Source organism: Colletotrichum spaethianum (genome assembly GCF_022836535.1).
Source record: "Colletotrichum spaethianum MAFF 239500 DNA, contig03, whole genome shotgun sequence".
Lineage (NCBI taxonomy): Eukaryota > Fungi > Ascomycota > Sordariomycetes > Glomerellales > Glomerellaceae > Colletotrichum > Colletotrichum spaethianum.
In genome coordinates, this window is record NW_026054773.1 from 733,069 (window position 1) to 746,222 (window position 13,154).

Below are 13,154 nucleotides of genomic sequence, written 5' to 3' on the forward strand. Positions count from 1 at the left end.
TCCGAATGTCTTGACTCTGCGCCAGTACGCTGGGCATTCGTCTACACCCAACTTCTCCCGGGGGCCTGTGGAGAGCCTCCCCTTCACGGCAGAGGCTTGTGCAACCCTCGAGATAACCCTGGCTATGCCTGGAGACTAGATGCAGCCGTCAGGTAGACAAATAGGCTTCGTGTCTGCAGCCTTCTCTGCCCATCACTCTCCTCTCGTTCATCCCCGTCATCAACTCGCCTTTCCACCCCACACCCCCCCTCCCCAGGATGAAGCTTTTCAACTCATCAACATCTTAAGGATATCGCCGCTGCCATTATCGATTGCCGGTCGCCGTCCCCTCTTTCTCGGTATCCCTGACCTCCATGTGTCTTTTAACCAGTTCCCATCCTGGCACGCACGCACGCTTGCACGTCACTCAGACCACAACTCGCTGGAAAGTCAACTTTAATCGCCAGCCTTCATGAAAACCTACATCGAGTCCACAAGCTCCGAGGCACGAGACCGCTCTCGGCGCGGTCATCCGTTTCCCTCTTTGGCTCGGTCTGCGCGGTGTAGGCCAAGCGCAGCGACGGTTTCCCCCAAGCCGCTAGCAACGGCGCCCCGACTGGCTGGCTGTCTACATCTCGGGTGACACGACCCGTATATCTTGGCTTGCTGAGCCACCGTCAACTTTAACCTGTAGACATTGCCGTTCAATGCGAAAAGCAAAGCAGGCCACCGAGGATCCATGCCGCTTCCAAGATTGGCATCATGCAGAAACGAAACAATAGCATGACGACGACAACCACAATCACCACCGCTTGCTCACGAGGTTTGGTAGAGTACGATATTCGAGGAGCTTGCCTCGAAACCGTTGAAACCGTCTCTCCTTTGCCTCCTAGTCCGGGGTAAGAGCTGTGGTTGTCGCGGGAGATTGACCGGCGTCTGTGATCTCGTTTGGTGTGTTGTGCGCGTGCCCCTTTACGATTTGATGGGATCGAGTGCGATGCGGAGAACAGACCAGAACCAGAGACCGCCGCAGGGTCGCAAACACCATCAAAGGGCGCCTCCTCCCCCCCCCCTGCTCCCGTCCTCCTGTCAGATATCCTTTCCCCCCTCCTCAAACCGCTAGACCCTAGGACGTGCAGCGCAACGCTGGGTGGGAATCTTGGTGATCTCTTGTCGCAAACGCCCAAAAAAGAAGCCAGAGGGAACATGCCAAGCCCATCTCCCGTCGTGCAGCGTCGCCGTCTTTCCCCAGGCCAAGCTTCGAGGCCTAGGCGACGGCTGCAAGGAGACAACTCTGCTTTGCAAATGGGTTTGCAACCGGTCCCAAACTGCGAGCAAGATTGCCCACTCGTATTCAACGCCCTTCATCAATTGGACGCCGGCTGGCAGAATTCCCAGCTCCCTAGTGTTGCAAGGCTCCCAGCCCAGACGCGATCGGCATGGGTTGCTCCGCCCTCTACTCTATTTTCGACGTTAATGCGCCGAGCCAAAAGTCAGTCCAGACGGCAGCTCCTTGATCGTTCCCTAGGTCCCCGATGCTGTACCGTGCTGACTGGCCCAGCATTAATGACCTTGCCGTGCGTAAACCTCCGACGTCGACTTCATTTCGAGCCGCAAGGAGAAGGTAGGCCGGTGCAGAGCCGCTGGCTGTGGCCAGACATGCGGATTAAGGTCAACCCCCGAAATGTAGTACAACGTGCTGGCAGCACGATCCACGTGACGGCTCCGGCTCTAACCAAGCTGTCTCTGCGCGACGTTTTAATCTGGAGGCTCGGCAGCCGCGAACTCTGACACCATCGTGGCACTCGTAGCTCAGGTGGCCTAGCTCGATGCCTCATACGGGGACAGGCGACGATGAGAGGCGTTCCCCTTTGGAGCTTAGCGCAGACGCACGCCTAGCCCCTCGAGTATGTCCCGTACGTCTTCGTAATCTGGCGTGCGCTGCCAATCATGGGACTGTGTCGCACAAGGGCAGGAGGCGCACGTTCGTTCAATCTCGTTATCCTCCCCCATCTCGGAATGGAGCGATCTCCCATGACTCTTGGGCCCCCCGGGACCCAGGGTGGCTTGCGGGTGCGGTTACGCGGGCGCGTGCGCAGTTGTGTAGCGTTGCGTTGTGCAAGGCCAGGGTTGTGTAATAGCAGGTGTCCTAAGGAAACTGTAGTAGGCTGTTGCCATCGCACGCAACGGCGATGTGCCACGAGCTGCGACGCCCATCAACGGTTGTCTAACTGCCAAGACTTTTCAGCGTCGGTTGGAAACCAGTCACAGTCTCAAAACAGTCAGCCCCCTTGGAGGAGGCAGTCGGTACGGTCCACTGACCAGGCGCTGAAGAAGCCGCAATGCAGGCGTTTTCGGGAAGCGGGAGGACGCAGGCCCGGCTTAGCACTTGGTATACTACTGCCATTGTTACTACTCCTGTGCTGACGACGGCGCGCTTCATCATGGTTTCCGTTTGTCTGGATCATTGTGCAATGTTTGGTTTTACTACGCCATGCGACGTAGACAACAGCGCATGAGCGCCAGCAGCGCGCGTGGGGGAGAGCAGCAGCAGCAAGCGCAGGAAGCGGCTGTTCAACTCGGATCCGGTGTCCCGGGCGGTGCTTCGTCGGCAGTTCGCAACTATGCACACTCCAAAAACAAGCTGAGCTTGCCAGCTCCAGATGAGTGTATCTCGGCCTCGAGGTCATATCGCGAGCCGCAGGGCATTTCGGCTCATCAGTAGTGTATATAACCAGCCCTAGAATCTCTCCCAGCCGGTCCTTGGCTCTCATGCCTGCGACGATACCATGCTGAGGCTGAGATCTGGAAGACTACCGAAGAACCCGGCGGTGAAAGTCGCTTATGATTGAAATAGATTAATACAGACCAAGGGTTATGCTATGGCCCATTGCAGGAGACAGGGCGGCAATGGAGACGAATGGCCAATGGCTGAGTTTGCGCGGCTGAAAGGGGGGATTCGACTCAGGGCGACAGTCTCTCTCCACCAAGAACAGTACCTAGGAGCGTGGTTCATGTTTGCGTGGGCAATGGAAGCAAGCGACAAGGGGGGCGGGCAGTTGAGTAGACAAGGTGGCGGCAAAAGTCCGATATCCAATCGGGAACTTTGAAACGGCGTGGCGCGGCGGGTCTGGCCGTGTGCTATTGGATCAGAGATTCGACATGACAACGGATGAAACATCGACGGCCCTTGACAAGTCGTGCGTCTCGAGACAAGCAGGGATGGCGCATTGCCTGGGATTCGCTCAGGGCCTATGTAACAGGTAGTAGAAGACAGACGAGGTGACGAATGCTCCAACAACCGCCCGTGGGCTCTTGCCATGCCATCCATCCCATGGTACGGCTGACATCCAACTCTGCCCCAGATCGAACTGGACGACAGGCGTTGACAGGCATGCATCTGCTGGTCAGTCCGGTTCGGTTGGTCAGTTTGTCCTATAGAACCGTGGTTGTCTACGCAAGCCGGGCCTTGACGGGGTGGGCTGAAGATGGGCTGGATCCGATACACAAGTGGGACAGACCACAAGTGCCAAACCGGTAAGGCTCAGGGCTTCAATCGCGTAACCGACATTTGATGAACCCTTCGGCCATCCGCCACTGCATCCGGGTTGGAGATTTGAGGAGGGACCCATACCCCCGTCACGATGCGACTCTGCAGAGAGACATCTCTCGCTTCGACGATTCTTGCTTGTGTTTAGACTCCAGTCGTCCATCGTCAGTTGGTCACCATACCCACGATGACATCTCGGACCCGAAATAAGGAAATCTAACAATCCGGGATTCGTGATTGCTAGACCACACAGCCGCGGCCTTCCGATAAAAAGTCAACTCTGCTTGCCTTGCCGCCCGGCCAAGCGGCTGGGGAATCTGCATTGATCGGCGCCCCGATGATCTTGCAGTCTCTGCCGAGACCTCTCCATCTTCCTTGGCCAGCTCCGGTGCCAGGATCCAACGGTCCGATGGTCTCCAGAAAGGATCCGGCTTTTTGGCCGGCTCTGGCCATTCTCGGGGTTGCGTCTTTCTTCAAACTTGGAAGCACTTGAGCCGCCAACAAGTTGCAACAAACTCTGCAAGAAGTTGACGCTACTCAAGTCGGCCCGAATCTTGACAATTCATCCGATTCTGATTCCGTCGTCGCAGGTACGGTGAAGAGCGCTTCCACGAGGTTTGTGTCTCGGGACCAGCCCGCGGGGCCTGGATTTTCCGACAGCATGGGAGCCACGAGTGGGATTCTAGACGTCGGACGGTTTCAACACGACCCTACTCAAACCCGTGTCAGTCGTCATCCTCCTCCCTTGCCAGCGAACTGTTTTGTCCGATGCTGGCGCGTCCCTCTCCGCTCGTTCGTCTTGAAAAGCATGCTCCTCCTCCTTGCTCGAACAATGCCAAGAGCTCGACATGTTGCCTTTGGGGTTGACCAAACACTTATTGCATCTCACATGATGGCAGCTTCCCGGCAAACTGCACCACTGCGTACGCGTCGAGTGCACAAAGCGTCCCTGGACCCTAGTGACACAGGAGCTCGCGTTGCATGTCCGACAGTTGATGCCGCAGCTATGGTGCGTTCGACGCGGTGGGTTCGCCGCAATTGCAACCATGCAGGCCGCGATTGCAGACATTACTGATCGTGTTTGTGGCCTGATGTCGGTAGATGTTCACGGAGACCAGCCGGGGTAGCAGTCGACAAGTTCGCCGGTCAATACACCTTTGTCGTTGCAGAAATCGGCTTCCCGTCAGGTTACAGACCAACCCGTCGCCCTCTGCCCGGTAGCGCTGCAGCGAGCGTTCTTCTCCTGCTGGACTCGGTCCTCGCCGGCACTGTACTTCAGCATTCGCCTCATCGGCTCATCCGCCGTGCGCTGTCGGAAGTCCACCTGTCTGTCTTTCTATTTAAAAAGACATGTGCGACCCTCCACAACCCGGCTTATAGGGTCCGATGCTCCGCCTCGGAATGACCCGAGAGAAGGCGGCGAGTGGCATAAGAATCCAATGGCGACCTGAAATCTTGCAACACCTCAACACGTGTCGTTTCAATCACACTACTTGGCTTGGCCGGGCGTTTACACCGAGATGGCGATCAATCATGCAGAAGAAAGGGAACAAGAGGTTCCCGACCAGACAGCCCACAAATCGTGTGTGCTTGATCCATGATCTTGGCAGCGCCCATAGAGGATTTCAAATCCAACGACATGGACGTTGCAGCCAAGCCAAAGATAGCCAAGCCGCGCCTCGGCAGCAATGATAAAGAGGGCATCCCCTTTTGTCTCATGAATCCCCGGGTGGCTGGTTTCTGCGACATTGACACATTCCACAGCAACTTCATTAGGGTTGGTAGTCTTGGAGAATGCCGCCGTGTCCCGACCTCGGTTGACGAGAACGGTCAAGACTGAGAGGCATGCCATCCTGCGCCGACGGAATGTGTTGGCCAGGGAAACGGGTTGCTCAGCCAGGCCGCTCACTTGAATGTTCCCTCGCGGCGACCTGACAGCGTTGTCATGACATTGAATCAAGGTTAAACTCTGCCGGCCCTTCGAACTGACTAGATGTCCCGCGTGATCTTTCCTCCCGCGAGAGAAGATTGACTGCAACAGCCGGCATGCTTGTCGTAGAACAAGTTGAAACGGTGAAAGGAAGGCCGACGAAGGTTATCGGCGCAATTCATTTGCGCCTGTTTCGTCGTGGACGTCTGGTGTGGTTGAGTTGTCATGTCTTGGTCATTTCGTCGCGCTGAACTCTGATCAGATACTCCGCGGCAGAAGACGTGGTCGTCGACCAGCCGCCAAATATGGCCGTGGCTGGATATGAGTGCGTTCCGATGGCACACGGATCCGACATGGATTTCGCCGTGGAGCTTCCAGCCGCATTCCAGGTGCTCCTCCTGCTGCTGCCTTCGCGAGACCCTGAATTGCCATGGTGCTTTTGGGCATGGCGGAAAATGGGAGGAAGAGAAGGGGGGCGACGTGGTGAAGCAGAGATTGATTGAGTTCATGCACCAGGCGAGGGTGGGATGACTTGTGCCTTCCTTCTCGTGCAGAGAAAGTGGTGCATTACGAGTGTGTGGTTGTTGCCTCCTCGGACTTTCCGTCGTGTAAGTACGAATTTCGCCGATGAGGTAAGCACTTTTCTTCTGGGCAGGGGAGACCCAGAGAACGGGGACCGAGGGACTGACTAAGACACAGATAAGGTGAGAATGACGCGCTTGGCTCGCTTGAAAGACGCTCTCGATAAGGCGAGCCGATAAGACACCTTGAAAAACAGCGCATGGCGAGGAATGGGAAAGTGGGGTGTGGCGCTGGTCAAACATGGTCCGTGTACAAAGTACCTACACTAATTTCAAGCCTCACAACCAGTGGCTGGTGGTGGACGGGAAGGACTGGACAGGAAGTTCCAGGCTCTTCTCTCTGCAACGACCGACGACGGCATGGGATTATTGATTCGCGCTGCTGCCGGTCCATCACGAAGAAGGACTAGATCTTTCTGCCCTGTTGCGCGGTAGGACTACGTGGGGTTCCAATGCTAACGTTGACTTTTGGAAAGGTAGGACTGGGACTGACTCTCTCACTCCGAGTCTGACTCTCGGAGGTCGTTACGGAAGCCGGCTGTGCACGTCTCATGCACGAAGGGGGGAATCTAGACTTGACTCTGCGCCGTCCTACGCTGCAATGCACTACTACGTACTAGCCCCAGCCGTACGGAGGATTTGCATGTTTATCGCCCTGCCTTGCGGATACCCTTTGGGATCGATCCTATTGTTCGGCTACTGTTTTGATTCTTCTTCTCGAAGGTCGTTCTTGGCTGCTGCCAGTGTCTAGAGTGCTAGGTGTGGTTCTGAGAAATGGGCAACAACGGAGGCGACTCCCTCTCCTGATGTTATCTGATGTTTTGCCTCTCAGCCACGCCCAGCTCATCCCATCCCATCCCATCTTGTGCCCATTGAACAGCGCTGTGGTGTCTCTGGATAGGGGACTCTGGATTTAAGCTACCGATTGCCGTTCCGCGGGTCCTCCCCGTTCCGTCATCGTCCAAGTTTGTGTGGTGCATCCGGGTCATACTGTTCCCATCTCTTGGTTTTATGACCCGTCCCTTGCACCCCCCCACTTTGCACTCTGCCGTTTCTCTCCTGAATGAATAGACCAGTCGACAACAAATGACGGAATACGACAGAAGCAGACCACATCATCTCGGTTTCCCTCGTGCCAAGTTCCCCTTCTGTTCAACCCTCATTACGGACATTTGGCCGGAATTCCTCCCCCAATTTCGTAGCACCGCCGCAGCGGAAGGTCGGCCACAACAAGACCACGCCACCCCCGTTGAAGTGGACGCACCTGCACGCCCGCATTTGCCTCACCAGTGACCAGCGCATTGCATTGCCGTGCCGTGCTTCCCCCCCATTCCTAGGCGGTGCTCATAATTACCTGACCGTACCGCACCGCACCACACCGCACCACACCGCACCACACCGCACCACACACCAACCAGCACGCACCGCCCTGCGCTGCCTTCCTGCCTCGCCTACCTGGGGGCTAACCGCAGCCTTTTTTCCTTGCAAATCCCTTCCCGCTCGACCACTTTCCAGGTGTCCGGTGCCCGTTTCATTCCCAGACACAGCATTGAAGCGCCATTCTCTTTTTTTCCGCGTCCTTCTCTTTTTACCTTTTTGTCTGGTCTGGTTTGGTTTTGGCTGGGGGGCCTGCGACGAATTGACCATCTATTGGGGACACCTCTTCCCATCTTTCTGGTCGCCCATACTCCGCAGTCGACGCTTCCATTCTTCCAATCACTCTGTCTCTCTCATCCTTTTCCCCCTCCCTCCTTACGAAGCAGATCTCTCTTTATCTCTTTCTCTCCCGATTTCTCCTCTTCCGCTTCTGCGCCCTCATTCCCGCATCTTATCAACCACCACCCCTATTGGACCATTGCCTCCCGCCTGCGCACGCGACCGACCGCGTAAAGTGGCTTGGGCGGAGCGAAGCGACCCCAGCGCAGCGCTACTGTCCACTGGGACCAACCTGACGAATACGGCCAGCACCCAAACCCAAACACCTCGTCAGCATTGTTGTGACCCCCCCGGTCTGGGTATCAAGGGTCTCTGAATTATTGGGACTTCATTTCCCCCACCATCGTCAAAGCAGCCAGGACCAATCTCCCTTCGCCTGTTCCCCTTCTCTCTCTCCCGCCCTGATTAACAAATCCGCCCTTGCCTGCTCTCCGCTGCCGCCGACGCCGACGCCGTACTGCCCCCCCTCTTCGACCGTATTGCCATGATCAAGGAGCCGCCTCATTCCCTCCGAAAACCCTAGTTTTTCGAAACACAGACTCTCTTGACATCTCCGACGACCATGTCCGTTTGCGTCGAGCAGTCCTTCCCTCCTGCCGACGACGACGCCAACGTCACGAACAACGTCCCCCGAGACCGAGATCACCCCTCCGCTATCAATAGAAGACAGTCGCGAGACGACTACAATGCCAACGCCAACGCCACGGAAGAGTTGACCTCGATTATGACCGCCTCCGCCTCTATCCTGACAACCATCCTCAACACCGCCTCCAACCCAGTATCCCCCGGCCCCTCCAGTCCTCCTCTTGACCAGGCCAAGAGCAATGATTTCGTGCCCCCGACTCGCCCGAGCAGCACACCCTTCTTACATCCCGATCAACGGAACTCGGATTGCTGCACTCCGATGGCCGAAGACGCCGATGCCTACGGAGGCCCGGGCATCACCACCCCTTCCTACTCCCTCGACATCCCCGAGGCCTCGCCCACCCTAAACCTGAACGACCTTCCCGCCGAGATCCACGAATGCATTCTCGACCATCTGTTCGGATACCGGGTATCCACCTCCTCCAAGAGTTCTGTCGGCATGCAGAGCGTGACCAAGAGCTGGGGAACCGCGCTGCGGCATTCTCGCCGGAGGGAATTGTCTGAGCTCGCGCTCGTGAGTCCCGTGTGGAGGATCCTGATCCAGGAGCGGCTCTATCGTCACATCAAGATCAAGGCGACGATCGAATCGCTCGAGTTGGCCATGGCATACTTCAGCGAGCACGACCACCTCCGCCGCTACGTCAAGCATATCGAGATATGGTTCCCCGTCTTCCAGCCCAAGTACGGACCTTTGGCGCTGAGCACTACCCTCGCCCTTCCCACCGTCACCATGGATGGCCTGACGAATGCGACGTACACCCTGCCCGCCAACAACTGCAGCCTCGAGGAGGCCTTCACCTTTGTCTTTCTCGCTCTGCCCGACGTCTGCGTACTGACCATTGAAGGTGGCGAGAGAAAGAAGGCGCCCAAGGTGCAGCATAGCTGGAACAAGCGCCCGGCAGGCTGGCATCTGCCAACTCTGGAGTCGGTGCGCACCCTCGTGACCAAGGGACAGTGGAATCTGATGCGCGACGACTCGGATTTCGCAGCCGTCCTGGGAGCCCTGCCAAACCTGAACGAGTGGCATGGTTCCTACAGCAAGCCCAAGTCTAAGAGCTACCTGAGCATGGCTAGCATCCTCCCCAAACTACCCACGAACCTCACCTACCTCAACCTCTGCCTCGAGAGCGACTACCGTAGGGAACTCACCTGTCCGCCGTTTTACATGAAGGTATCCAATCAAGTTCACTTCTGCACGAGGCTCGCCGAGGCGACCCCGGCGCTGGAGCACTTGGCCTACACTGGCCGCGTATGCAAGAACTTCTTCAACATGGCCGCCATCAGATCGGATCCGAGAACGACCCGTCTCAGGACGATCGACCTCACGGTCAAGAACTGCTGCCGTCCGGTGCCACAATTCCACGACTCGGGAAGTGGTATCCAGGACATGAACTTTATCCATTCGTTCGAGATGCTCGTTTTGGCGGGCATTCATTCCATGTCGACTCTCAAGGCTCTGGACTACCTGCGGATTCGCTTTGTGGACTTGGGTGAGTTGTGTTTCCAACCTCTATATCTGACCTTGTGCTAATTGGTTTCAGACTCCCCCGTCCCTCCCCTAAATCCCTACTTTGTCCTGAGAGACGGCTGGTGCTCTGGCGTCTGGAGCGATAACATCCTAGCAGAGCTGAATCGAGTACGGCCAAATGCAAAGTTTGAGCAGCTGAGCGAGTCATTTGGAGAAGTCGGGTTCAACAAGGACGGGCGCATGATCATTAGCCCTGATTATCCTCGTTCCCGCGTACTGTCTCTAAAGCTCGCCAACTACGCACTTCTGGCGGGCAGCGTTGCTGCTCTTCCTTAGTCCCAGTAGGGACTTCGCCACACAAACCAAGCTGGTACATTTAGCACCGCTACATTTGCTATTCTCTGTCTTATTCTTTCTTTTCATTCTGGTTTGACGACAGCTACAACGAACATGCAAGCACAGCAATAAGGGGTCACATGAGGGGCGTTAATTCAAGGTTTCTGCGCCATAGATGGAGAGCATCATACCCCTAATTTCGTTTGGGAGAGTTCTGGGTCTGCGATTCTCTTGTTGTCTCGACGGAGTTCGGGCTTGGCACTTGGTACGATGGGTAATTCGGAGTCTGGAGGGAGGAAAGATTTGGTACTTTTTGAGGCATCTTGTCCCTTGGCTCTTTGCATTTCAGGAGCCGAGTTTTCATCTTGCTCTAGTCACACACATGGTCAACAAAAGAAGTTTGCTCTAAGAATATCCATGCAGGTTGCAGTCGATTGGTGCATATGTGAATGGGGTCCCAAAGCTTAGAGTGACGTCAATGCCAGGCCAGGCGCAGTTGTGCATTTCGAAATGGATGCGAAATCTCTTCCCAAATCACTGGTTTCCTCTTGCGCATGATGTGATACGGCGCCTGCGGTCGAATCCCAGTCAGTGTCCGTCCCCGGCGGTGCCTCCGATTGGGCCGCTCCACATAGCAGTAAACTTTCATCGGTTGCCCAAGTCGACCCTTTTTCTCCTTTTGGAACTGCAGTTGCTACGAAGCGGCCGGTCTCCTCGGCCATTCGGTTGGTGGGATACCTCGCGCCGAAGGAAGGGTTAGAAAGGTACAGGTATAGATAGTGCTTCCAACGTGGGTATTCAGGTTCCCTCTTGCCCAGGCATCAGCCTTGGCTTGCAGGCTCGATGCAGCCCCAGGCCGGAAGGCGAGCGGGTCGAAACAATCTGGAGGGTGCCGCGATTCCTGTACGTCTGCAAGCGTAGGAGCCAAAGTGCTGCGGTGCCAAGCCTGCGAGAGGGCGGCACAGCGGGCCAGCCCGCGCGACGCAGGGCCGAGGCAAAACCTGGGGTTCGCAAGCGACGGTCTGATGGGAACCGTTGAAGGTGTTCGACCGGGGAAGAAAAGGAAAAGGAATGGAAAAGAAAGGAAAGGAAAAGAACAGTGAGCTAAATAGCATAGCGGCAGTCTAGGTATGAGACAATGTGATGGCTTCACATCTTCGAGTCTAAGCTTTTGTGTGTTTAACTTACCCTGCATGGAGAACTCTCTAATTGATCCCACTTACAAGGAACCAGTTCCTTCCGCCAGCGCTTAGCCGTCAACGTTACAACGACCTCACGGAGGACGTGTCCCAGTTAGGGCCTCGCATCGATCCCGCGGAACGTAAGCGATCTAGACCGTTCATCAACGGCGTCGGTGGTATTGTGAAGGATCCGACTGCATGCATGCTTGCGTGCTTGCATGTAGGCAGATTTCTCGTGGTTCTGACTAGCAGACGGAAATTTGGATGGAACTGAGGTATTTACCGCTTTCCACGACAACCCAGTTGACGAGGCTTGCGAATATAAAAACAGCTCGGCTCCTCGATGCCACCTACAGTTTTGCTGGGTAGGTCGCCTCACCCACCCCCAACCCGTCCAAACACTTCTCCCTTCTTCCTCCCATCCCATCTCTCGCCCCGCCGGTCCAGTAGGACAAGATGCGTCTCTCAACCCTCGCCACGACGGCCGTCGTCGCCCTGGCCCCTTACGCGATCGAGGCCAAGTTTGAGCAGATCGGCGTGCCCAAGGTCATCAAGCCGGGCGAGCCGTTCACCGCCCAGGTCCGCGTGCTGGCGGCGCAGCCGTCGCACGACTACATGTACTGGGGCGTGCGGAAGTTCGACTACGAGTGGAACAGCTTCCCGAGCCCGGGCACCGTGGGGGGCAAGTTCCAGAAGACGGATTTGAATGGTACGTGCTCGTGGCCTTTATTCTTTTTTTTTTTTTGTCTTGCTACCCTCTTTCCTTGACTCCTCCTCCACTCTTCTTTCTCTCTATGGCTGTTCTCCTTTTTGGTGATCTACACGATATTCGGGAGGATACGGGGTGGCCGCCATGACTGACATTCCGTCCACACTAGCTGTCCTCAGCGGAGGGTACTACGACAGCATCCCCGGCCTCGTTGTCCCCGAGGGCACCGAACCGGGCGAGTATGCGCTCCAGGGCGCGATGCTGGGGTGGTACGGCGCGGGGGTTGTGCCGGCGCTCGAGACGTGGTGGTGGAACGTGACGATTGGGGACGCCACGAGCGCGGAGCTGGTGTGGGTTTCGGACCGGGCGGAGAACTCGAGGAGCTGCGTGCCGTACTGATTCTTGGAGAGTCGACTTACTTAACGAGGTGGGTGGGTTATGAAGTAAGATAGTTGGAGGTGGAAGGAGGCTTTAGAAGTATCAATGATTACCAATCATGAGAATCAAGACAAGGTCAAGTCAGGCTGTAACTTGGCGCCGACGCGCAACAATTACCTTCTCTCCTGAACCATCTCAAAGACCGAAGACCTTCGCTAGCTTCATTTTGTTTTTGGATATTGGAGTTTACTATCACTGGCCCCTCCATACTCTCCTTTCGCAGTATTCAGGATCGAACAAAGTCCAAAATTTACAAAGAAAAAAGGAAATATCTGTTTGGCATAAGACAATACCTCTAACGTCTGACTGGAAGGCTGTTCGGACTGTCCTTTCTATTGACGAATTGGAGTACCTCAAGTTCAGTATGCGTCCTGGTGCTCGATCTCGGGCTCGGGAATTGAGAGTAAATATGAGAGATGAACCGCCGTATGGAATCCGCGTAATACTACTCAATATGACCTCTCTTGGCGCCCATGTGCTACACATGTCAACTGAAACGAACCTCCCGTCAGTACCACGGTATGCAAATAATTTCTTTGGCTGAGAACGTTCAGATCTTATAATCCTCGATCGGACCCGGTTCTTAACTCGCCTAGAAACCCCAGTAACGCGTGTAGCTCA

The 13,154-nt window shown here is 55.9% G+C and overlaps 3 protein-coding genes across 3 annotated transcripts; all 3 read left to right on the forward strand.

Annotated features, from left to right (window-relative positions):
- Positions 1 to 5,168: 5,168 nt before the first annotated feature.
- Positions 5,169 to 5,369, forward strand: ColSpa_01688 (uncharacterized protein; the record flags this gene model as incomplete). The annotated part of the gene is made up of 1 exon (XM_049267900.1): positions 5,169 to 5,369. The coding sequence occupies one exon, from the start codon at positions 5,169 to 5,171 to the stop codon at positions 5,367 to 5,369; it is 201 nt and encodes a 66-aa protein (XP_049123857.1).
- Positions 5,370 to 8,318: 2,949 nt separating this feature from the next.
- ColSpa_01689 (uncharacterized protein) lies at positions 8,319 to 10,205 on the forward strand (the record flags this gene model as incomplete). Its single annotated transcript, XM_049267901.1, has 2 exons — positions 8,319 to 9,891; positions 9,943 to 10,205. The coding sequence occupies 2 exons, from the start codon at positions 8,319 to 8,321 to the stop codon at positions 10,203 to 10,205; spliced, it is 1,836 nt and encodes a 611-aa protein (XP_049123858.1).
- Positions 10,206 to 11,842: 1,637 nt separating this feature from the next.
- Positions 11,843 to 12,494, forward strand: ColSpa_01690 (uncharacterized protein; the record flags this gene model as incomplete). Its single annotated transcript, XM_049267902.1, has 2 exons — positions 11,843 to 12,095; positions 12,265 to 12,494. 2 exons carry the CDS (start codon positions 11,843 to 11,845, stop codon positions 12,492 to 12,494), a joined length of 483 nt encoding a protein of 160 aa, XP_049123859.1.
- Positions 12,495 to 13,154: the final 660 nt, after the last annotated feature.